The following is a 25,487-nucleotide window of genomic DNA, read 5'->3' on the forward strand; positions in this document are numbered from 1 at the left end:
TAAATTTTATAACAATTAAATAAAGGGAATATAACAATTAAATAAAGGGAATAAAACAATAATATTAAATGAAATTGATTTCTGGGGTCTATTTATATAAGAAATTAAATTTAAAAAAATACTTAGAATTTTTTTTTTCGTTACCGGTACTTGTGCCTCCTTGTCGAAGTTTTTTGTATTATATTATATAATATAATATACGTAGTTTTAAAAAATGAAATATATAATCTGTGCGTATGTGGTATGTATTAAAATACTTGCGGTAAATTCAATGAAAAAACCGTGTTAAAATAATTACAATTTTATTTTAACCTTATAATATTTTAATTAAAACATGATTTTTTTTTTTGAAAAGCACGATTATCCTTAGAATGTGTCTCTTATGAGACGGTCTCACGTATATTTATCTGTGATAACATACCGATATTCATAATAAAAAGTAATACTCTTAGCATAAAAAGTAATATTTTTTCATGGATGACCTAAATAAGATATCCGTCTCACAAAATACGACCCATGAAACCATCTCACACAAATTTTTGCTTTATCCTTATTATGTACTCTATGCTTTAATTTATTTAATAATTACCTTTTGGATTATGATATTTTTTTGTTGAATTTAAAATTATCAAAACGGGGTAATAGTAAGTACACACCTATCAATTTAAAGAAAATTAAAAAAAAATCAAATTATGACGACATTATAGACCAAGATGCCAGTGTTTATGTATAATAAATGTCATGTTCTATTATGTTAATATGTATTCTATAATTAGCAAGTGTTCATTATGTAATAATGGAATAAATAATATATTTCGATGACAAAAATTTGTGTGAGACGGTCTCACGGGTTGTATTTTGTGAGACGGAGCTCTTATTTAAGTCATCAATGAAAAAGTATTACCTTTTATGCAAAGAGTATTACTTTTTATTGTGAATATCGGTAGGATTGACCCGTTTCACAGATAAAGATTCGTGAGATCGTCTCATAATAGACTTATTCTATCATGATTTTGTTAGCATGTAATGGAATATCGGTTGAGTTTTGGTTGATGAATTTCGGTTTAAATTCATTAAATTTTTTATATGGACAAAATTCAAGTGAATTTTAATTCAACTATATATCAAATTAAGTATTTTTAATAAAAAAAATTATGGTAGATACAACTACTCAAGACATATTGTTAACTGTTTTTGCTCCACTGGCACATGAAACCTTGATTGTTAATTGTTCAGCTTTAATAGCAAAAACATGAATTATGTATCGAGTTTGTGAATCTATTTAATTTAAATATAGTTTTTTGATAATGATTTAAATATAATTATAAAAGATCGAGTTGATTAAAAATATAGTCTTGTGCGCCTTAATCCTTGAGTTCTTATTTGGTACATCTATAGGACATTTTAGAAGAAAAATCTTATAGTGGAGTCATGTCATGTAAAATGGTCGGAACTCGTGGGGCCATATGTATGTTGGATCTTAAAATTTGACTCAAACTTGGTCAATTAGTTTTGTACCTATTAACAAGATTTTCTTATAATCATCTTAATTTATATTGATAAGTATATCAACTATAATTAAGAAACATACAATTTCTATATGGCAAAGTAGGAAAACACTATTTTATTTGGTGGACCACGAGTTTTAATTCGAACTGATTCTATATGTTTGATTTTTTTAGGGAAAAAACTGCTTTATCTGATTGTGATATTTACTTTATCTGTATATTCATGTAAGCTGTATAGTTAAAGTTCTTGAATATACAATAGATATCACGAGGTCTCTCTCGCAACGTAAGATAACGAAACTCATTATAAAGTGTACTGTATAGTTTAAACAGGTTCATAGTCGATTCACTTGCCTAAATAAGGATAAATGTCGTTTGAACTTGAGACTAGCATCTGTGACGTAAACGTCATGGTGATGCACCGAACAACCTTCCCTCGATCTTTTCAAGTGGTTATCACTTATCGAGGGGAATAGTTTGCTGTTAGGGTTGTACATCATTGGTTATTTGACCTAAGACAACGTAGATGCTCTACGTATTAGCATACAATTTGATCTGTTTACCAAATCCATTATGGGTCATCGGGTGATGAGGTTGCTTGTAGTTTCATAATATGTAGGAGTCAATGCATTATACTTGGGAATTCACCGCTCGCTTACGAGTGAAGATATCCTATGTGATCTGATGAGTTAACAGTGCAAGGTTACTGTGGTCAAAGCAAGACATGTGCTTTGGGGATTCACCGCTCGCTCAATATTATTACTAAAATATATATATCACATCGTTATCAAATTCATCTACAGCTCTCGATATATTAATGGTTGTAAATTCGATTGAGATATATGAGTTGAAGGAACTGTATTGTATACTAACTATAATTTAAGTTCTTGCAGATACCATCAGTGATACCTAGGGATCATGAGACAATGATAATAGATGGTCTTACTGATCCGAAAAGTGTAATCAAACTTGAGTTCTGACATTTTGATCAAGAGATTGATGAAAAGAATGATGTTAATTATAGTAAGTCTGAATAAGAATAAATATTATTTTGAATCACATGAAGTTGCGAGCCTGACTAGCTGTATCTCTGAACCATTTGAGGGTCACACAAATAACATATTATATATTCCCGTTGAGATATTCATATTCAAGGAGTTGAATTTCGGAGACTGTAGTTTGATGGAATTAAAGGAGTTATAAGTTGATTTCATGTAATGAAAGCGTGGAAGTTAGCTTAATTGCTAATTAAATGAGTAGAATGAAACTGTGTGTTTTATTGGAGGAGTTCGTCCACTTCCTTCCGCTGTGCCGTCGCACCTCCACTAGAATTTTGAAATTCCGGTGATCCGATGATCTAATCTCGACGTAAATTTCGTTTATATCTCTAGTATGATCTATACGAGAAATTCAGTTGCTGATTGTAGACTTGATTAGATGATCGAAAAAAAAGAGGTGATCTATCCATAGAGATTTACAAGAAGAGCTATATTGACTTAAAATCTAAAATAGCTGGAAGGCGCTATATATGCAAAAGTAAATTAAACTAAACACTTTATGAATGTTTATTTAAATCGTACGACGTACAAGAACATTTTCAGTATCAATTTTTTTAAAACTTCCATTACATCTTTGGTGCGAAAAACGATACTCCAACAAATGATTGTCTCATCTTCGGACCCTATGTCCTACACATAATGGAGGAGCATTTGCTGTTGTGGCACTCGTCCAAAAGACTTTCTTGATTGATTGCCATTCATTTTTTGGTCTTTCTTCTGCGTAAATGAATCAATACCTTTCTTTCTTTTTTCCATCAATGTATGGCAGAATTAATTTTATGGTAGACCCCCTTCGCTTGGATCGACCGTAACCACCATAGATTTAGGGCCTTCTTTTAAAAAAATAACTCCATATATTCGAATTAATAGTGAAGATAAGTTGGGACAATATAGTTTCCAGAAGTGTTCAGAAATGGAACCAAATTAGACCAACCCCCTAAGGCAAAAACTTATGTGAGACGGTTTCACGGGTATTATTTGTGAGACGGATCTTTTATTTGGGTCACACATGAAAAAGTATCACTTTTTATGCTAAGAGTATTACTTTTTATTGTGAATATGGGTAGGGTTGACCCGTCTCACAGATTATGATCCGTGAGACGGTCTCACATGAGACTCACTCAACCCCTAAAACCAAAATTAACCGCATGGTTTAGATCGATTTTCCGTCAGTCATAGTTTGGATAGATCTTAAAATCAACCAAATCGAAAACATTGGTCAGATTCATGTTTTAAATAAAAATAAACTAAACCACTGGTTATATTAGCATAAAAATTTATCTAATAAATATTGCTAGTTTAGTGTAATTTTTCTTGGATGTATAAATATTTTATTTGATTTTTAATTTGTATTATATCATCAGTGAGCACTGTATAAGTTGCAAAATTTAACAAAAATAAACATAACAACCACCACAAAAGTTTAGGTTTTTCTATAAGTCCCAAAATTATGTGACTTGCATAAAAAATTTTAATTTATTATAATTTACATATAACCATTGACTTCTATCCATTGTCAATTGATAATTTGTCCAAACTACTATACCTCATTCAATAATTCACTGTTAAACTCAAACTTTAAAAATTAACAATCCAAATCAGATCAAACCGAAATTCATGGTTTAATTTGGTTATAATATGAAAATTTTAAAACTAATAAATTATGTTTTTGTTAGATTTTCATCTAATTTGGAACCAAATCGTAGTTTAGCATCCATGTCCCTTGTTATCATGTCTTACAACTTATTAGATAAGATTTTGGTCAAATTAGGCAAAATTTGTTCCCACTGTAATTTGAAATCGAAAACTCGGATTCGCCCTCATAGATTCTCTTCGTATTTTCACTCACTTTTTCATGCTTCTTATGTCAACTAAGCGAGCCGCGGACGCGAAATGAGTGTCGGCGCCGCCGCCTTCAAGTCTCTCAAGTGGTCGTCCCTCATCTCCTGGAAAAACGTGCGTTTTCCTCTCTCTCGAATCTATGTACACACACTCGTACTAGCATTTTATCGAACAGTATTTCGTACATGCAGACGGGCAAGCTGCAGCAAACAATTGCAAATGGCGTTGAGAGGTCTGGCCGTGGACTCCATTCCGGCGATCTGTCTACTGTTAGAATTATTCCGGCGGACGCTGGCAGTGGAAGGTACTTCGTTTTTCGATCGAATGTTATTCACGCGTCCGTTGATAATGCTGTGAAGGCAAGTGGTCTTTGTACTACGCTGTCGAAAGATGGGTACAGTGTTCGAACTGTCGAACATTTGCTCTCCGCTCTGGAGGCCACTGGTGTTGATAATTGTTGTATTGAGATTAACGGTTCTAACCCTGGTGATTCATCCGTTGAGGTGATAGCTATCTTTCTTTTTGTTTCTGAATACATTTGTAGTTAAAACGGTGGTTGCTGGATAATTGTGCCACTGCACGAGACTTAGACATGATGTTGACTTGTCTTCATGAATGGAAAATTAGCGGTGTCATGGGCAATGGGAAATTCGTGTTATCAACAGAAGAGTGGATATCATCTGAAATGTGTATGTACGTAGTATGGATTTGTTGATCACCTCTATAGACCAGTAATTCAGCATGCAGAACAAATGTATGATTAGTCAACTAGTCGACAACTCATGAAAAATAATAAAGGCAGTAATTCATAAACCATGCAACACACACATGAAAAATTTCACAATAAAAAAGATTGTAATACCAATTACTGCTTGATATATTTTCTCTAATCGTAGAGGTGATTCAATCTGATGCATGTTATCCATAACTTTCTGTAATGGGAAAACAAAGGAAAAAAATATCAAACAGTATGAACTTCTATGATTATTAGCACGAAAAATATTCACAGGTTCCTATATTTGACGGGTCGGCAAAAGAATGGGTGGAAGCAATTGATCAGGCTGGATTGAAGGTTGCTATGGATTGTAGTGGAAAATCCTGTGAAAAATTGGCACCATATCTCAATGAACCTGTTCATGTGCTGAAAAATGATTCTTTCGTGGCCGCTTTCCCTCATTCAAAAGTCAGCATCACTTATGGCATTGACTTCCCACAGGTAAATGCACCTGTTTTTTATTTTCAATGCTAAATCATACATGTTCGTGTTATCGCTTGTCTAGTGCTTCGTGATTGCAGCTTCATATTTTTTGCACATTTAACAATGTTTACTCTGTGTTGTTGGTCGACGTGATGACCATGTCTAGGAATCAGATTCAAACGGCTAAAATCAATACGGGAGCAGCAACTGATACTTGATATGAGGGATTTGTGACTGACTTTTTGTGCTAGCCCAACATGTTACACATTGGAATGAACGATACTCCCTAAATTGATCAGTCAAAATAGCGTATATTGCATTTACAGTCTTAATCCATGTGAACATAGTTGTCAAAGGCGAGCGCCTCTCGCCTTAAGCGTGAACATTGCGCTGGGGCTATCCCAAGCGCATCGATTGACTAAGGGCACTCAGACGCTTAAACTATGGCTCGCCTTGGAAGGGCACTCAGACGCTTAAACTATGGCTGAGTTGTTTTTTTTTAATTTAAAAATTTGTTTTTTTAAATTACTAGTTTAAAAGACAAAAGACCGAAACCCTAACAGCTCAAGTCCCCAACATAAAATAAAAGAAGGGATCGACATGAGCGTGTAGAAGAAGAGAAGGCGCAGTGAAAACCGAGAAGTTGGTTTGCCCCGTACCATTTCTAGAGACAAAATCTGGCAGGTCTGATTTCTACTCCATCTTGAACAGATACAGCAGATTGCTAGTTTGTATTCGTATGAAACCTAAAATGAGTTAACTGGAATGTAGAGAAACCCAGAATATTGTTTATTTGATGCATATGTAATGACTGAATTTAGTTGCATGCATGATTGTGAATTCTATCTCGGGATATTTGTGTCTTAAATAGGTTTATTTCTGCATATTAATTTATTTTAGACAGATGAAATCATGGATATTCATATTTCATGGTTGCAAATTCTACTCTAGTTTTACTTTAGTTTAAAAATTTAATTATATAATGTTCTTGTTTGGTTTCTGCATGGTTTATTAATTTATGTTATCGTATATACTGATTTACTGATATAATATATTGCAATTATTCCTCCAGATTAATGCCGTGCAATATGTTTTTTGTAGGAAAATTCTAAAGGGAGGAATTTTTCGTCTCAAGCAATATCTTGCTGGAGGCCATCGAAATGTCAAAGTATGTCCAAAATTACCCGACCATGTTAAAACTGAAATTCAAGTTACATGTCAAAAAAAAAAGAAGAACAATCAAGCAGCAAATGAACATGAATCCTAATTTTGATTAATTTGCTGAGCAATTGGAAATTTTGGAAGATCATGAAATGTTTCCAATCCCTCGAAAAGGGAAACAACCAATGTTAATTTCAACAGCGAGTTCAGCCGCCATCCTCTTGTTTTCTCAAGTCAAAATACAAAGGCTGTCAGTCCTCTTGAACATCGGGATGTTCAATTCATTGTGGGTGATTTGGTTCTGTAATTTGTATTTCTTTATTTAAACAAGTTTCCCTAACTTTATGGTAACTTGGGGGCTTCCAATCATTAGTACAGTAAGATGCAGCTCTACAAAATTCCTTAAAGCTATCATACTTTACAGCGTTGAACATAATACCTGCATCTTACATCCATTTGACAAAGTATTGCACCACAGAGTCGCACACTTTTTTCTGACTTTCATCATATTTCTTTGAATCTTTTGTTTTTTTTTGCTTTCCTTGATTTTTCGAGGGATCGGAAACAAATCATATTCCAAAATTTTCAATTGCTAAGCAAATTTATCAAAATTAGGATTCATGTCCATTTGCTGTTTGATTTTTTTTACACAGAATCTAAATTTTAGTTCTAACGTGCTCAGGTCATTTTGGACATGCTTTGACATTTCGATGGCCTCCAGCAAAATGTTGCTTGAGACGAAAAATTCTTTCCTTGAGAATTTTGCCACAAAAAACACATTGCACGGAATTAATGTCTTTTCAAATGATTAATTTCCCATTGTTCTAGCTAGGATCTTTTCGATTCTCCAAATTTTCAGAAGCAAACGTGAATCTGGAGGAAAAATAGCAACATATTATATCAGTAATTCAGAATATACAATAACATAAATTAATAAATTATAAACCTTGCAGAAACCAAACAAGAACATTATATAATCAAAATTTAAAACTGAAATAAAATTAAAGTAAAATTTGTAGCATAAAAGTAAAGTAAAATTTGTAGCCATGAAATATGAATATCCATGATTCCATGTGTTTGAAATAAATTAATATGTAGAAAATAAACCTATTTAAGACAAATATCATGAGATAGAATTCACAAGCGTGCATGCAACTAAATTCAGCCATCAAATAAACAACATTATGGGTTTCTCTACATTCCAGTTAACTAATTTTAGGTTCCGTACGAATACAAACTAGCAATCTGCTGTAGCTGTTCAAGATGAAGTAGAAATCAGATCTGATAGATTTTGTCTTCAGAAATGGTATAGGGCAGACCAACTTCTCGGTCTTCACTACAGCCTTCTCTTCTTTGTTTTGCACTTATGCTGCCACGCCTTCTCTTCTTTGTTCTGCACTTATGCTGCCACGCCTTCTCTTCTTCTACGCGCACCTGCCGCTCTATATTTTATTTTATATGGGGACTTGGGTTGTTTGGGTTTGGGCTTTTTGTCTTTTATACTAGTAATTAAAAAAAACAGAGAAGTTGACGTTTTTCAATTTTTAAGAAAAAAACTTTAAGCTCGCTTCTAGGCTCACTTTAGTGAATCAATGCGCCTAGGATGGCCCTGGGCGCAATGTTCACACTTGGTGGTGCCTCTCCCCTTAAGCTAGCCTTTGACAACTATGGCCTGGACAATAGTAGAGGAGGTGAGAAGGGGTCGTCCATAGACGACCTCAAAAGGAGTAGCCCGAAGGGAGGAGTGAAAACTCGTATAGTAACAAATTCTGCCCAAGCCAACTAGGTTGTCCATTTGTTCGAAAAATCCCCCAAGAAGCAGCGTAAGTACATTTCCACCACACGATTAGCAGTCTTTTTCTGACCATCCGATTGAGGTTGGTATGCTGAGGAAAAGCAAAGTTGGGTGCCACTGAGACGAAATAATTCCTTCCAGAAGGCGCTTGTTATGGTCACATCACAGTCACCCACAATGGAGTTGTGCAGCCCATGCAATTTGAAAATATTCTCAAAGAAGATGCGGGCCACTTGAGGGGCAGTGTCTGGATGGGCCAATGACACTGATACCCCATGGGAGACAGGCCCATCTTAGGGCCCCATTATGGAAGACAGGCCCATCAAAGGCCCTATTATCCCTGGCTCATCCTTAGCCCAAGTGGAAGATAAGCCCATCAAGGGCCCAGGTATTCTCCTATAAATACCAGGTTTGAGCGTATGATTATTCATTCACTATATTGTTTTCAGCAGCACCCTTAGCTGCTCCCCCCATATATCCTCAGTCACTGACTTGAGCGTCGGAGGGGCTACGCCAGGACACCCTCCTGGCCCCCTCTTAACGGTCTTTTTCGTGGTTTCAGGCTCAGGACCATTTCAAAATCCTGCGTCTGTACTAGTGACACTTGCTGGGAGCGGACCCTAAATTTCCCGTGAGTATCACTTGGCGCCGTCTGTGGGAAGATCTGAGTTGAGACGTAGAGATGGTAGGGAGGCGAGGGAGTAGAAGAGTTAACTCAGCGTCATCGCGTCCTCAGAGGGGACCCGAACAGTCTCATGCTGAGGCGAGGCAGGAGCAACCGCATCTTGAGACGAGACATGAACAACCTCGTCAAGAGACCAGAACTGAGCAGCCCAATCACGAGACGAGGGTCGAGCAAACCCGTCCCAATGAGAAGGTGGGAAACTTGACTCTGGAACAGCTGGGCCAATTTATCACCCGAACTGTGAATGAGGCCATGAAGCGGAATCAAGAATCTATATTTGTAGAGGAACAGGCCGCCCGACAGGAGCGTGAGGAAAATGTTGAAGTCCTCCAGAGCAGGGTTGAAGAGACGCAACCACCTCAAAGTGGAGAAATTAGTGGGATGGGGGAGATGTGGAAGGAGATACGGAGATTGAGGGAGCAGGTGGGAAGCAGGACGCAGGTACCCAAGAGAGGAAGCCCTTTCTCACTAGCCATCTTGGAGGAAGGGCTCCCTCCGAATTTCCGACAATCAATCGTGGGAGAATATGACGGACATACAGACCCTGAGGAACACTTGGGAAGATTTGAGAATGCGGCTCTGTTGCACCAATATTCGGACGGAGTCAGGTGCAGGGTGTTTCTGGGCACGTTGGTGAGGTCCGCCCAGCAATGGTTTAATACCCTGCAGCCCAACTCCATACAGTCGTTCGAGGATTTCTCTGCAGCCTTCTTGCACCGATTTGCCAGCAGCAAGAGGCATCAAAAGAACTATTTGAGTCTATTTGTGATGAAACAGCAAGAGGCTGAAACGTTGCGGGAGTTTGTCCAGCGCTTCAACACTGCAGCGCTAGAAATACCAGCGGCTACCCCTGACATCATGATAAGCGCCTTTACCCAAGGGCTGAGGGGGGGAGAATTCTTCAAATCGCTGGTCAAGAAGCCTCCGTCGAGCTACGATGACTTGTTAGCTCGGGCGGAGAAATATGTAAACTTGGAGGATGCTCAACGATACAGGAGGATGGAAAACCGGCCCGGAGGAGTAGGGTGGAGGGAGCCGAGAGAGGTGGAAAGAAGAGGGGTGCAGGGGAAAGAGATGAGGACAGAACCAAAGGTAGGGGACAATTCTCATCACATGTTCCTCTGAATAGGAGTCGGGATAAGGTGATGGAGGTGAGGGAGTCGGGGGAGAGGGGGGAGAAGTCACAGAGGGTTGAGAGCAGTGCTCGACCTCCGCCACGGGGTAGACAGGAAGGGTCCTCGTCCGGGAGTGAGCTGAGATCTCGCTTGTCTTCTAGGCGGGGTCGATGCCCTCCATGGATACATCCAAGGATCGAAGCGCCGAGGAGAGAGGGTCGAGGTCAGGATGTCCCTCGGGAGCCCGCTGAACCGAGGAGGAGAATGAATGAGGATAACCACCCCACGAGAGGGATGATTCATATGATCTCGGGGGTGCTACTGATGGAGATTCCGGGAGAGCGCGGAAAGCGCATGGGAGGAGGTTGGAAAATTTTGAGATTTCTAGAGGTGCGGACCTGCCCCCGGATCCCATCATCAGTTTCGGGCCGGAGGACCTTCGAGGCATCGTGGCCCCTCATAACGATGCCTTGGTGGTGACGGCTACCATCGCCAATTACGATGTGGCAAGGATCTTCATTGATAATGGGAGCTCTGTAAATATATTGTTTAAGAGCACGTTGGACCAGATGAAAGTTGAAGGATTCGAGTTTGATCCAGTCTCCACTCCTCTATATGGGTTCGCAGGCCATGCCATTCCGTCGTTGGGTCAGATTACTCTTCCCCTATCTTTGGGACATGACTCTCGGCGGGTAACAAAGATGATAACATTTACCGTGGTAGATACCCCCTCATCGTATAATGGAATCCTGGGGCGGCCAGCCTTAAAGGATTTCAGAGCTGTAGTGTCCACCTATCATCAGAAGTTGAAGTTTCCTGTGGGGAGGGAGGTTGGAGTCGTATGTGGGGACCAGAAAGTCGCTCGTCGATGTTATGAGGGGATAGTGAAAGAAGAGGGGAAGAGGGCACGTGTGGAGGTCAATATGATTAGAAGGGGACGAAGCGGGTTGCCCGTGGTAAGGAGGGAGGTTCATGAGGTGATGGATGAGAAGCCGGAGATCGTGACACTGGGGCCTGACCAGAAAACTCTAAGAATAGCCCCTGACCTTGACCGAGGTAAGGGAAAAACTTATTACTTGTTTACAAGCTAATCTCAACAGGTTCGCTTGGTCTACCCAAGAGCTCACAGTGACGAGTCCAGAGATAGCAGAACATCGGTTAAACATCTTACCGAATTCTCGTCCCGTGAAACAGAAGAAAAGACACTTCGGGCCCGAGAAAGATATAGTTATAAAAAAGGAGGTGGGAGAGTTGCTCAGTGCCGGGCACATTCGAGAGGTACAATTTCCTACTTGGCTCTCGAATGTCGTTCTTGTTCCGAAAAGTTCAGGAAAATGGAGGATGTGTGTGGACTTCAGAGATCTCAACAAGGCATGTCCTAAAGATTGTTATCCTTTGCCGCGGATAGATCAGTTGGTGGACTCCACAGCTGGAGATCAGTATTTGTGCATGCTGGACGCTTATCAGGGGTACCATCAAATCCCCTTGGCAGTGGAGGATCAAGATAAAGTAAGTTTCATCACTTCGGAAGGAACTTTCTGTTACGTGGTCATGCCCTTCGGACTCAAAAATGCCGGAGCCACGTATCAGCGGTTGATGGATAAAGTCTTTTCTAAGCAGGTGGGGAGGAATGTGGAAGTGTATGTGGATGACATCATGGTAAAGTCTAAGGATTCGACCCTGCTCATACCTGACTTAGTGGAGACATTTTCCACCCTCAGGTCCTATGGGCTGAAGCTGAACCCTCAAAAGTGTATATTTGGGGTGAAGAGTGGGAAGTTTCTGGGCTATATGGTGACAGAGAGGGGGATTGAGGCTAACCCCGAGAAAGTTCAAGCCATCCAGGGTATGGTCTCCCCTCGGGGGCCCAAAGATGTTCAGCAGTTGACAGGGAGGATTGCTGCGCTGGCACGTTTTATCTCGAGGTCCGCCCACAGGAGCTTACCTTTCTTCCGGACCTTGCGAAAAGCAAAAAAATTTGAATGGGGGCCGGATTGTGAGAAGGCTTTCACAGAATTGAAGGAGTACCTGGCCGAGCTTCCCGTCCTGGCCAAACCGGCAACGGGTGAGCCTTTATGGGTATATTTATCTGCCACTGAAGGGGCTGTGAGTTCAGTCCTTGTTAAGCTGGATGGATCAGTTCAGCAGCCGGTGTACTATGTTTCGCATGCGCTCAAAGGGCAGAGATCCGATACTCCGGGTTGGAAAAATTGGCTGTGGCTTTGGTAATGACAGCCCGACGCTTGAGGCCTTACTTCTTATCTCATCCGATTGTGGTGCTCACGAACAACCCATTGGGCAGAATTCTAACTCATTCGGATATGTCTGGCCGCTTGATCAAGTGGACCACTGAACTAGGGGAGTATGACATCCAGTATGAGCCAAGAACATCTATCAAAGCACAAGCCTTAGCTGATTTTCTAGCTGAGACTGTGCATCTTGAAAATGAGGACCCTTGGAAAGTATATGTTGATGGTTCATCTTCTAGAGAGGGGAGCGGGGTAGGAGTGGTACTGATTTCACCAGCTGGGGAGGAAGTGAAGTTGGCAGTTAGGTTGGACTTTCGAGCATCCAACAATGAGGCAGAATATGAGGCTGTGTTGGCGGGACTGCGAGCAGCCAAAAATGTAGGAGCTACCCGGGTACTTATTTTTTCTGACTCACAGTTGGTAGCGCAGCAGATGAAGGGAATGTATGATGTGAAAGATGAGAAACTTATTGAGTATGCTCAAGAAGTGGACAGAGTTAGAGAGAAATTCACGGAGATTACATTTGAACAGATTCCCAGGAAAGAAAATGAAAAGGCAGACACTCTAGCCAAAATGGCTGGGACAATGGGGAGTTGGAAGACTAGAGATGTGGTATTTCAAATTGAACTCACACCTCAAACGAGTTCACCCGCAGTTGAACAGGAGGAGGAGGATTGGAGAACCGCAATAACTGATTATTTGAAAGAGGGAAAGCTTCCCGATGACCCTCGCGAAGCTCGTAAGTTGAAGATGAAATGTTCACGTTATGTGATGGTCGGAGATGTGTTGTTTAGAACATCTTTTGCAGGGCCGCTTCTTCGATGTTTGAGTTATACAGAGGCTGATTACGTGCTCCGAGAGGTTCACGAGGGATGTTGTGGAAATCATCTAGGGGCTTATGCATTGGCGAGGAAAGTGATGCTCGCCGGTTATTCTTGGCCCTCGATACTGTATGATGCTCAAGAGTTAGTGATGTCTTGTGATAGTTGTCAACGTCATGCCCGATTGCATCTCCGGCCAGCGGCCATGATGAAGACTGTCACGGCCGCCTGTCCTTTTGACCAGTGGGGAATGGATATTGCGGGACCTTTTCCTACAGCTCCTGCTCAAAAGAAATTCCTTTTGGTAGCGGTTGACTATTTCTCAAAATGGGTGGAGGCAAAACCGTTGGCCAGAATCACTGAGAATGACGTCATGAAGTTCTTGTGGAAGAATATAGTATGCAGATACGGGGTACCCAGGAGACTGATATCCGATAATGGGAGACAGTTCCAAGGGGCCAAGATCCAAGCTTGGTGTAAGGAGATGAAGATCCAACAGGTCTTTACCTCTGTAGCTTACCCGCAGAGTAATGGCCAGGTAGAGGTGACTAATCGGACGCTGGTGCAGGGTCTGAAAGTTCGACTGGGCAAAGATAAAGGCAATTGGGTGGATGAGCTACCAAGTGTCTTATGGGCATACCGAACCACTCCGAGAGAAGGAACCAAAGAAACTCCTTTCGGTTTGGTTTATGGTACTGAAGCAGTGCTCCCGGCTGAGATCGGGTTGGAATCGGCAAGGGTGATGTTTTATGACGAGGACAATGGTGCGAGACGCGCTACTGACCTTGATCTGTTGGAGGGAAAGAGAGAATCTGCCAGCATTCAACTGGAAGCTTATAAGAACCGCATTGCACAGTCTTATAATCGGAGAGTCGTGCAGAGAAACTTTCAAGTGGGTGACTTGGTCCTAAGGAAGGTGCAAGAAGAACAGAGGGGAAAACTGGACCCAAAGTGGGAGGGTCCCTTCAAGGTGGTCGAGAGACTGAGCTCTGGAGCCTATTACTTAGAGAATACGCAAGACAAAGCTTTGAAGAGGCCTTGGAATGCTTATCACCTCAGAAAATATTATTCTTGATTCTGTCATTGATGTATTTTATTTCCTGAATTTTCCTATGTAATCTATTGGGATTCAATAAAATCAAGTTCTTCCCTTTAGTTCATGAATGTTGTTATATTGTGAGAGTGATAAAATAATTCTATTTTCCTACTAAGGCATCGCCTAGTAGAGGAGCAGCGTGAATAATTTTTATTTTCCTACTAAGGCATCGCCTAGTAGAGGAGTTAGAGGGTAGAGTGTGTTGATTTTTATTTTCCTGCTAAGGTGTCACCTAGCAGAGGAGTTAGAGGCCTGGGGCGTTGAATTTTTATTTTCCTACTAAGGCATCGCCTAGTAGAGGAGTTAGAGGGTGAGGGTGTTGATTTTTATTTTCCTGCTAAGGTGTCACCTAGCAGAGGAGTTAGAGGGTTGGGGCGTTGAATTTTTATTTTCCTACTAACGCATCGCCTAGTAGAGGAGTTAGAGGGTGAGGGTGTTGATTTTTATTTTCCTGCTAAGGTGTCACCTGGCGGAGGAGTTAGAGGGTGAGGGTGTGGTTTTTTATTTTCCTACTAAGGCATCGCCTAGTAGAGGAGTTAGAGGGTGAGGGTGTTGATTTTTATTTTCCTGCTAAGGTGTCACCTAGTAGAGGAGTTAGAGGGTTGGGGTGTCGAATTTCTATTTTTCCTGCTAAGGTGTCACCTAGCAGAGGAGTTAGAGGGTGAGGGTGTGGATTTTTATTTTCCTACTAAGGCATCGCCTAGTAGAGGAGTTAGAGGGTGAGGGTGATGATTTTTATTTTCCTGCTAAGGTGTCACCTGGCGGAGGAGTTAGAGGGTGAGGGTGTGGATTTTTATTTTCCTACTAAGGCATCGCCTAGTAGAGGAGTTAGAGGGTGAGGGTGTTGATTTTTATTTTCCTGCTAAGGTGTCACCTAGCAGAGGAGTTAGAGGGTTGGGGCGTTGAATTTCTATTTTTCCTGCTAAGGTGTCACCTAGCAGAGGAGTTAGAGGGTGAGGGTGTGGATTTTTATTTTCCTACTAAGGCATCGCCTAGTAGAGGAGTTAGAGGGTGAGGGTGTTTATTTTTATTTTCCTGCTAAGGCGTCACCTGGCGGAGGAGTTAGAGTGTGGTGACGTTAAAATTTTATTTTCCTGCTGGGGTGTCACTTAGCAGATGAGTTAGAGGGTGGAGATTTTATTTGCCCTAGCGGGTTAATAATATCGTATATAAACTCGGAAGAAACCATAAATACGAATGCAAAATCCTCAATGTTGCACAAAGCGAGTTCATACATGCCGAAAGTGCGCAAAAGAAAATAACCAAATGTAACATCGCAAAAGTCGCATAATCCTACGAAAAGTAAAGCAATGCAGAAAATGTCATAAATAAAGGAGCTCGATCTAAGAATCGAGGGGGAGACTCGATACGAAACTCTCAATGTCGATGAAGTCGGTAGGGGCACCTGGCGGAGGATAGCCCTGAGCCTTGAAGAGACCGACTGCACCCTCGAAACCCACCTCCAGGAAATGATAAGCTTTAGGGGCACATATATCGTTGAACTCCTCGGATTTGAGGAATTCCTCCTTGAAGGAAGAGGCTTCTGTAGCATGGCGTGCCTTGGCGTTTTTGAGCTCAGCCTGTGAAGTCTTGAAATCTTTCTTCAACTTCTGAATCTCTTTAGCTTGGTCCTCTGCCAGCCGCTGAGACTCCTGCTTCTGTCTCGAGATCTCGCCACATTGGATTTGGGACTCCGAAAGTTTAGCTTCAGACTCCGAAAGTTTAGCTTGAGACTCCGAAAGTTCCTTAGCATGCGACACTTTCATCTCGTCAATAGTAGCCTGGAGCTGTTCGCGGAGAGCCTGACCCTCGCGTAATTCCTTACAGGTGTCAGATCGAGCGGCGTGAGCGCGCTCAGACAACTCCCCGACGTACATCATGCCCTGCGTAAGTAGACAAAGGTGAAAGGAAGACAAGAGATCGAATGTATATAGGGCATCAATTTAAAGGTTAAAAGAAGAAGTACACCTCAGTGACACTGCTGCATGTCCGGCGAAGGAGGTCTGACCACCCCAGTGAAATCATGAACGCTGCATCCGCCTCGGAAGGAAGCTGATACATTATCTTCTGAGCCAGATGAGTAGGACCCCTCCCCACGATGGCCGAATCCGAGGTGTATAGAGGGGGTACCGCCGATTCAAAGAGAGGCCCCTCATCAGGCTCGGACCCTTCTGGAGAAGAGACCGACATGACGGAAATCTCAGAAATCTTGCGCTTACCATGCTGTGGAACCGACGGGCTGGGATCAGCGGGCACCGTTTGCTTACCAGACAGAAGAGGGGACTCAACGCGAGTGGGTGGGGAGGAGACTCGCTTTGGGGCAGAAGAGGAGGAGCCTGTCTTCTTTTTCTTCGCAGCAGTAGGGGAGCTAACAGGTTTCTTCGAAGTAGTAGGGCATGAGCCTGTTTTCTTCTTCTCAGTGGCAGAGCAGTCTGCTTTTGTGCCCGTAGTGACTGGTGGAACGACGGACTTCTGGGGAGCGGAGGATGAACTCCCGGCATTTTTTTTCGCAATCTCACGGAGCAGTGCAGCATTCATGACTCTAACACCTGCAAGCACAAACAGTGAACCGAATGAGAGTGTTATCAAGCAACATAACAAGCAATAGAAAAACAAGAAGTATGAAACGAGGCAAGAATATCTACCGGCGTTCTCCTCCAGCTCAATATTCGCGGGACTTAACCCGACATGGCACAGGAGATCTTCAGATAGAAGTTGGGGAATGCTAAAGCATCGATCTCCTAGTACACTCATTATGTGTAGATAATCCTTATCTTTCTTATAATCCTTAGGAAGCTCAGGCTTGGCGAAAGTAGGGCACCAATCAGTGGAACAAGTCAATTCTTTCGGTGGTTGGATAAAGAAAAAGTATTTTTTCCAATCCTTCACATGACTAGGAGCCCCATCAAAAAGCTTGTGGTTAGACCGGGAAATCACATAGAAGGGTCCTTCTTTTGACTTTGCTAAGACCAGGAAGTAGGAGAAGGTAGTGCAACTTAAAGGAAGATCTAAAGCCCGGAATAACACGATGAGGCAGCATATTGAGCGGAGAGCATTAGGAGTGAGCAAACCTAGATGCATCTGATAATAACTGCTCAGCTCCTGAAGAAAGTCATCTAGTGGAAAGCGCAGACCTGCGTCGAAATGGTGCTGGAAGAAAGTGTAACAACCCTTGGGAGCTAGATAAGGACGGTCATCGGGGGTAGGAATTATGATCTGGTGAGAGGAGGGAATATGCCACAAAGTCCTAAGTTTGGACTCGCTAGTGGGGGGAATGTGGGACGTTAAGTGGCCATACCAGAGGTCATCAGCATTAGAGATATTCATTTGTTGAGTTACGTGACGAATCTCCTTACCAGGGCGGCTATGAGTGACGACTTCTACCTCAGGGATAAATTCAGGATCTTCTAAGGAATTCCTAGACCCGCTAGACCTTTTGGGACCACTCGCAGAGGTAGACCCAGAACCACTCGCAGAGGTAGACCCAGAATCACTCGCAGAGGTAGACCCAGAATCACTCGCGGAATTAGACTCAGAATCACTCGCGGAATTAGACTCGGAGTCGCTCGAAGAACTAAACTCGGCATCATAAGAAGACATTTTTTAACGACAACTGAGCAAATAGAAAAGGAGACTAACCCCGATGTAGCGTGAAAAAATACACATGGGATGAGACGGAGAGCACTCGGACGCTGGTGGGGGCGAGAGCTCGGACACTAGTGGGCGAGAGCGCACGCACGTAGGCGAGCTGGGCAGCAAGGCGAGAGCTAGGCGAGAGCAGGGTGGCGAGTGCTTGGCTTGGCAGTGAGGCGAGACTAGACTGGGTGGGCGAGAGTGAAGCGCGGTACTTGGTGAGGCGAATGGGCGAGAAGGCGGGCACCTTGGGCGAGGCGCGCTCGGCGAGACCAGCGAGAGCGGCACCGGGCGAGAGTGAGGCAGCCGAGGGCGAGACTGGACTGGGCGGGCGAGAGTGAAGCGCGGCGAGGGCTGCGCGCGTGATACTCGGCGAGACCAGCGAGGGGGCGCCGGGCGAGAGTGAAGCGCGGCGAGGGATGCGCGCGCGATACTAGGCGAGGCGGCAGGGTGGCGAGTGCTTGGCTTGGCAGTGAGGCGAGACTGGATTGGGTGGGCGAGAGTGAAGCGCGGCGAGGGCTGCACGCGCGATACTCGGCAAGACCAGCGAGGGGGCGCCGGGCGAGAGTGAAGCGCGGCGAGGGCTGCGCGCGCGATACTTGGCGAGGCGAGGCGAGGGCCGGTAGCTTGCGCTGCACTTGGCGAGACAAGTGGATGATAGTGACGAGGTGTGTTGAAGGGGAGGGGATGAGTGGTAGGCGATGAGAGACTATGCTGTGAGGGAGAAGTGAGAATGAAGCAAGAAGGTGACTTCTATTTATAGGGGAGGTCCAACCAAATCTTTCCATTCATAAGGAGATTGCGATTTGATTTGTTTCCAAATCTTGGGAGACTGGAGAACGGCTGGAAAAATGCACGGCCACACCCTTGCGAGTGCTTATTTCTGAAAAAATTATGGGGGCGTATTAGCGGTGAACATCATTCGTTGACGGCAAACAAAATTAATTTTTCTGTCACGGTCCGTCCTCATCGCCGATAAACCAAGGACAACACAACTAATCGAACTTTGAACCTACGATTCAGTTCGACTTGGGAGGGGGAGACTGGTGATACCCCATGGGAGACAGGCCCATCTTAGGGCCCCATTATGGAAGACAGGCCCATCAAAGGCCCTATTATCCCTGGCTCATCCTTAGCCCAAGTGGAAGATAAGCCCATCAAGGGCCCAGGTATTCTCCTATAAATACCAGGTTTGAGCGTATGATTATTCATTCACTATATTGTTTTCAGCAGCACCCTTAGCTGCTCCCCCCATATATCCTCAGTCACTGACTTGAGCGTCGGAGGGGCTACGCCAGGACAACCTCCTGGCCCCCTCTTAACGGTCTTTTTCGTGGTTTCAGGCTCAGGACCATTTCAAAACCCTGCGTCTGTACTAGTGACACTTGCTGGGAGCGGACCCTAAATTTCCCGTGAGTATCAGACACAAAGTGTGTGCATTTCGAGAAATAATCCACCACCAGGAACAAGTCTGTCTTCCCATGTGATAGGGGAAGGCCTTTGACAAAATCCATCAAAATTTCAGTCCAGATGTGAATCGGCACCGGGAGAGGCTGTAATAACCCAACGGGTTTCAAATTTTCAATCTTGTTACGTTGGCATACCAAGCAGGAGGCCCCAAATTATTTGTTTTGGGTGCACATTTCTGACCAAAAGAAATATCTGGAAATGCAATGCAAGGTCTTTTGATAGCCCTAATGACTAGAATTATGGACAAAGTAAATAATTTGTGAGATGAGGACCAAATCCTCAGGCATGTAAACCCGTTGTTTATACCATACGACTCCGTCTTTAAAATCCCAAGGACCAATCGCTTCACCCTCTTGAATTCTGGTCACCAAAATCTACATCTTTGAGTGCGATGCCAGTTCGGCCATGATATTAGTTTGATTGGCCTTGTATTCGACCTGGACATCAAAGCCCAATAACTTGTTCACCCAACGTTGTTGAGGGGAAGGAGTGATGCGTTGTTCTAGTAAGAACTCTAAACTGTAATGGTGAGTATGGATGATGAAGGGATTTCCCCAGAAGTATGTGCGCTAGTGGCGAACCGCTCACCAGCCCGATTAATTCCTTTGCATAAGCTGGAAGCTTTTGATGTTGAGGAGCCAAAGTATGGCCGTATAAGGCAATAGCCGCTCTTCTTGGAGCAAAACAACACCCTGAGGCGTCACATTCAGTAATAAATGGTTCTGCGAAGTTAGGCAACGCGAGCACCGGGGTGGAGGTGGGTACCGTCTTCGAAGCCTCAAATGAGCATGGAGCTGCGTCATCCCGTAGAATTTTTTTGCAGTAGGCGCATGAGGGGAACTTCAATAATACCAAAGTGCCGGATGAACTTGTGATAATAGCTCGCGAGCCCAAGGAAGCCGTGAAGAGCACGGACAGATGTGGGCGTTGGCCAAAGGGTGATGGCTCTGATCTTCTCCTCATCGACTTTGACCCCGGCGGAAGTAACCACATGGCCGAGATAGGCCACCTCCGATTTTGCGATGAAACATTTGGATTTTTGGAGAAAGAACCGATGATGCTTGAGAATAGAGAATACCACCCGTAAATGAGACAAATGAGCCTCCCAGGACAAGCTGTAAATCAAGATATCATAAAGAAGACAAGGACGAAACACCGTAAGTAGCTTCCCAAATATTGAGTTCATAATAGACTGAATGTTGATGGAGCGCTGGTTAGCCCAAAGGGCATGACCAAGAACTCGAAGTGGCCATGGTGAGTACGGAAGGCAGTCACGGCCTCGGGGTCCATCAGCACTTACTGATACCCTGCATGGAGATCCAGTTTTGTGAAGTAACATGTGCCGTTGAGCTTCCCAATAATTCCTCAATAACTTGTATGAGAAATTTGTCCTTGATGGTCTTCGAGTTAAGGGCCCTGTAATCTATTCAAAAACACCAAGAAGAGTCTGCCTTTCTAACTAACAAGATGGGAGAGGAAAACGGTGAAGTGCTGGGTGTAATTACCCTCTTAGCTAGCATCTTTGAACACTGATTTTCAATATCATCTTTCTGGGCATGGGGGTAACGATAGGGGCACGCCACTACCTGGTATGTGCCTTGCAACAACACAATCTTGTGAGTAATGGGTTGAGCCGGTGGTAGTCTTGTAGGTTCTTCAAAAATGCATTTGAATTCGCCCAGGAGGTGTTGTAACCCATCGGATGTTTCCAGTGGCGATACGAAATTGAATAACTTGTGATTCCCGGAGCGGGCTCCTTCCGAGTGGCCTTGAGTTCGATGTTGTTTCCATTATAACAGAATCACATCGTCATATTATGGAAATTTGAATTGATCGGCCCAAGCGTGCACAACCAATTTACCCCCAATACCACCCCAAAGTTGTCCCAATGAGATGACAAAAATATCAATAGTGAAAACACTGCTGCCTAATTTCAATCTGAAACTTTGAACACACCTGAGCAATATAATTGTCCACCGTTGGCCACTGCTACTCACAACGTTTGCCTTCGCTCGAGTGGTAGTGAAAGAGTGTTTGTCAGGGATGCATCGGTGAAGCAATGCGTATTGCCTGAATTGATAAGAATGGTTACTAGACATTGGCCTACGTGACAATGAATCTGCATTGTGTTTGCACTTGAAGATCTCAAGGTTGTGTATATCAAGACCTCGACCTTCTCATCCTCTGTTTGATCGTCATCACCCTCACTATATGTGCCCTCTTCAACTCCATCAGTAAAAACAATATATTATAACGATGTACCGGAACGAATGAGGTCTACCAATCCTGTAGATAAATAACTGGATATTCGAATGAGTATTCCGCAAACGCAAGTCTGGAACTCCATAACTAGAGGAATTGGACTTCATCACAGTTCAAGCAAAGGCCTTTGGAGCGCCGATCATCCATTTCTGCCCTGGTTAATCGTTTAACAATTGGTATGCGCGGTGGAAGAGCACCCTGGCTGTGGCTGGGTTGTTGCTATTCTTCTCGTATGGCTGTCCCCGGTACGTTGTTCGTAAAGTAGTGCCAGATATATAGCACTTTTAAGATATTGAGGTCGCTGAATATGTACCTCAATTGCCATGGACTCCTTTAAACCACTCAGAAATAATTGTACCTCCTTCCTCGGAGTCATCGAGACTGCCTAGGCCGCAAGCTGCTCGAATTGCTCTTGATAATCTGCCACGGATCCAGTCTGGCAAAACTTAGATAGTTCGCAAAAGGTGTCTATGCGAATCGGGGGGCCAAATCGGATATGTCAATGATCCTTAAAAGTCTTCCACTGTAGATTCGAGTTTTCTCTCTTGATTTTCAGATACCACAGTTGTGTGATCCCCTCCAAATGGAACAAGACGATCTGCACCTTCTCCTCTTCCGGCATTTTCTGATGCTCGAAAAAGTCGCAACGACTAAGCCATGCTAACGGGTCGTCCTTTCCATTGTATACCAGGAATTCCATCCCTGAGAATTTTGGAACGGAGAAAGGGTTATCCCGCATGTCAGTAGATCGCGACACCTTGCCCGATGAATCATGGTATTCCCTGTGGCTGCTATCGCCCTCCGGACCCTTCTGCGAATCTGCCCAAGACTGGGCTGAGTGGCTTGGAAATCACCAATAACTCCTGTCTCTGATACCAAGTTGTCACGAGTGCAGGAAATGACTCTAGTCATGGAATGATGCACACGGAAATCCTCAATGATTGCATTTTTGTGTTTCATAGTCTTCCTTCCACTGCAACTTATTTTGATATTGTGTGTAGAGGCTTGATTACGAGAACCTCTCAACCTTCTTCGACTATGTATAATTAAAAATGAAAATTCAGATATTTTATTCAAAAAACCAATCCATATAAATATATCCGAGGCCCTTATCATGATAGGACCAAACACAAAAATAAAAATCACCTAACTGAGATTATCATTAAGAGGATAACCCCTTGTTCAAAAACCAACCTAAAGATAAATATCGTAATCTAAAGAACTCAAGGAAAATAAAAGACTAAGTTGTTGTCCTCCGGAATCTGCCGTGAGTCTTCCTGTGATAAACAATGGCATTGGTTGGGCCTGGGTCTGCGCTTGTATTCTGCTGGGGCGAAGGAACCATGACATAGCTTATGTTGCATTTGTTTAGGCCATTGCTGTTGCCTAAAATTCAGTGAATTTTTGTTTATAGTTGGGATATTGTTCCTACTCTTGGAATGCAACTTGAATATATTTTTGAAGATATTAGAAGTGAGAGATTTAAAAGATTTTTGTGAACTGTACTATTGGTGTTATTGTAGTACTTGTGCAATGCAGTTTTCGTTGTTCTGAATCATCCGCATGGATAGCATGTCAGCGAAAATTATACTGACGATGATATAATTTTTTCTCTTTTTTTTTTTTACAAATTTTCCATAACATTACATCTGCAGTTTCTTTCATCTTTGTTTAATGCTAATAAAAATTCTCTCTCTTAAAAAATTCTTCTTCCAGGCACCTGCTATCGGTTGTCAGTGGTTCTCTTCCACCCTATTTGACGAATCTTTCTACTTTGAACAAATAGCTTCATCAAGAACCTTTTGCCTTTACGAAGAGGTGACATGAATATTTTCATCTCCCAACTTTTTCCATCTCTATGTTGAATTTGTGGATTTTGCAAGTGTTTATGCTATTATCTTCATTTGCTTCTTAACCTTATCCTGAACTGCATGGTTTTTGCTCTGAATGTGTGTCAATGTCTTTACCATCTATTCTATGCTGGACCTTAACTGGTGATTGTAACAACTCCATTTTCTTAAAATGTTAGTACGAAGCAAACCATGGGTAATACTTTCAATTATCTGGTGTGCGTATATGCGTCTTGCTGCTTCTTCTGGAATCTAAGTAGGAATTCTTTGCAGGTGGAACATATGCGCAGCTTAGGACTTATTAAAGGTGGTTCAGCAGAAACAGCCATCATTTGTAGGTTAGATATATTTATGGGCGTGCAAGTCAAACCAAATATTTAAAGAAAAAGCTCTACATCCCCACCCCTCCATATTTACAGAAAAAGCCACTACACCCTCCCACTTCGTGAGCGTGCTTGTATATTTTTTATACATCCAATTTTGTGAATTTGAGTTTGGGCAGTTGTGAGATGTGATAGAACATTTTTTCCCATGGAAAAAGAGAAATTTTGTCTTCTCCTAGAATATTTTTTTTCAAAAAAAATTCTACTAGAATTATTTTATCGATTCTTTATGTTATGCTTTTTTGTTCGGTTATTGGAAATCTTAACATCAGAGTCAAGAATCTAATTCATTATAAATCTGCAAATTTGTCGAGGGCGCTTTTTTCTTTTTGTCAAAAAGACGTCTTGCTCATCATGGGACCCAGATTTTTATTCTACTATAAAATTTGGTCATGGACTGCAATGCCTTGTTAATTTGTTATCTCTGTTTGGTATCTTCTGTGCTATGAGATGTCACAGATATTTTAGGTAGTTTCTGCACGTCTTGTTTCTTCTGGCTTTATGTGTGCTCTATATGCATGCAGTGTTAACAGTGGTTGGCTCAATCCACCTCTGCGTTACCATGATGAGCCATGCAGGCACAAGGTTTTAGATCTTATTGGTGATTTTTCCCTTTTGGCTCAACGCGGTAATCAAGGACTTGTGGTGGCACACATCATTGCTTACAAGGTTGTGTTCGTTTTGCCTTATAATTTCAGTTTTGCTCCGGATGCTTAAAATCGGTAGCTGCTAGCTGTTTCAAATCAATATCATACTCTATGTATGATTGATTCCTTGTAAATCAAAACCTTGCATAAAACCACCCTCATGTCCTGGGAATTCACTCGGAAAGATTTATCATTTGTGTATTGCTCGACTGATGCAACTCATGGCTAAAATTGTTGGAGAAGTTTGTAGCCTTGGCTTCAATTTGTTTCTTGTAAAATAAAAAAACTCAGATATGCTTTTGCACATGTTGATGAATTAGTTTCATGTGTTGATTGCTTAGTCCCCATCTTTTCTAATGTTCACACAGGTATAACTCGCTTAACTAATTATGTTGGATTTGTGAATCCTATGTACCTCCTTAATTTGTTTCAAACCACCAACTGATCTAGTTCACTTCACAGGGTGGGCATTCATTGCACACAGAGTTTGTTCGTCGTCTCTCGGGAATCAATTAAAATGGGGAATGCCCTCGTTGCTTCTCAGAAGGTGAGGAGCTCAGACCCAACAGGAACTGTTTCCCAATCTGTATTTATATTTTATTTTAAGGGTACCTCGGAATCAAGTAATCTAAAGTATGAGGCATTGGGTTAAGAATCACATGAATTTTGCACTGAATTGAGAAAGGTATAGCAAGTCCCCATATTGTGAATGGA

At 42.4% G+C, this 25,487-nt stretch overlaps 2 protein-coding genes across 2 annotated transcripts; one reads left to right on the top strand and one right to left on the bottom strand.

Moving 5' to 3' along the window:
• The first annotated feature begins 4,320 nt into the window (after positions 1-4,320).
• Positions 4,321-25,487, top strand: LOC140802978 (probable UDP-3-O-acyl-N-acetylglucosamine deacetylase 1, mitochondrial). The gene is made up of 7 exons (XM_073158636.1): positions 4,321-4,522; positions 4,600-4,911; positions 5,418-5,624; positions 23,610-23,711; positions 24,017-24,081; positions 24,651-24,795; positions 25,236-25,487. The coding sequence occupies exons 1-7, from the start codon at positions 4,460-4,462 to the stop codon at positions 25,287-25,289; spliced, it is 948 nt and encodes a 315-aa protein (XP_073014737.1). The 5' UTR covers positions 4,321-4,459; the 3' UTR covers positions 25,290-25,487.
• Positions 15,810-18,128, bottom strand: LOC140803615 (uncharacterized). Its single transcript, XM_073159518.1, has 3 exons — positions 17,174-18,128; positions 16,497-17,077; positions 15,810-16,411 (listed from the first exon to the last, which is right to left on the bottom strand). The coding sequence occupies exons 1-3, from the start codon at positions 18,126-18,128 to the stop codon at positions 15,872-15,874; spliced, it is 2,076 nt and encodes a 691-aa protein (XP_073015619.1). The 3' UTR covers positions 15,810-15,871.

This window comes from Primulina eburnea, chromosome 10 (genome assembly GCF_022965805.1).
Source record: "Primulina eburnea isolate SZY01 chromosome 10, ASM2296580v1, whole genome shotgun sequence".
Classification (NCBI taxonomy): domain Eukaryota; kingdom Viridiplantae; phylum Streptophyta; class Magnoliopsida; order Lamiales; family Gesneriaceae; genus Primulina; species Primulina eburnea.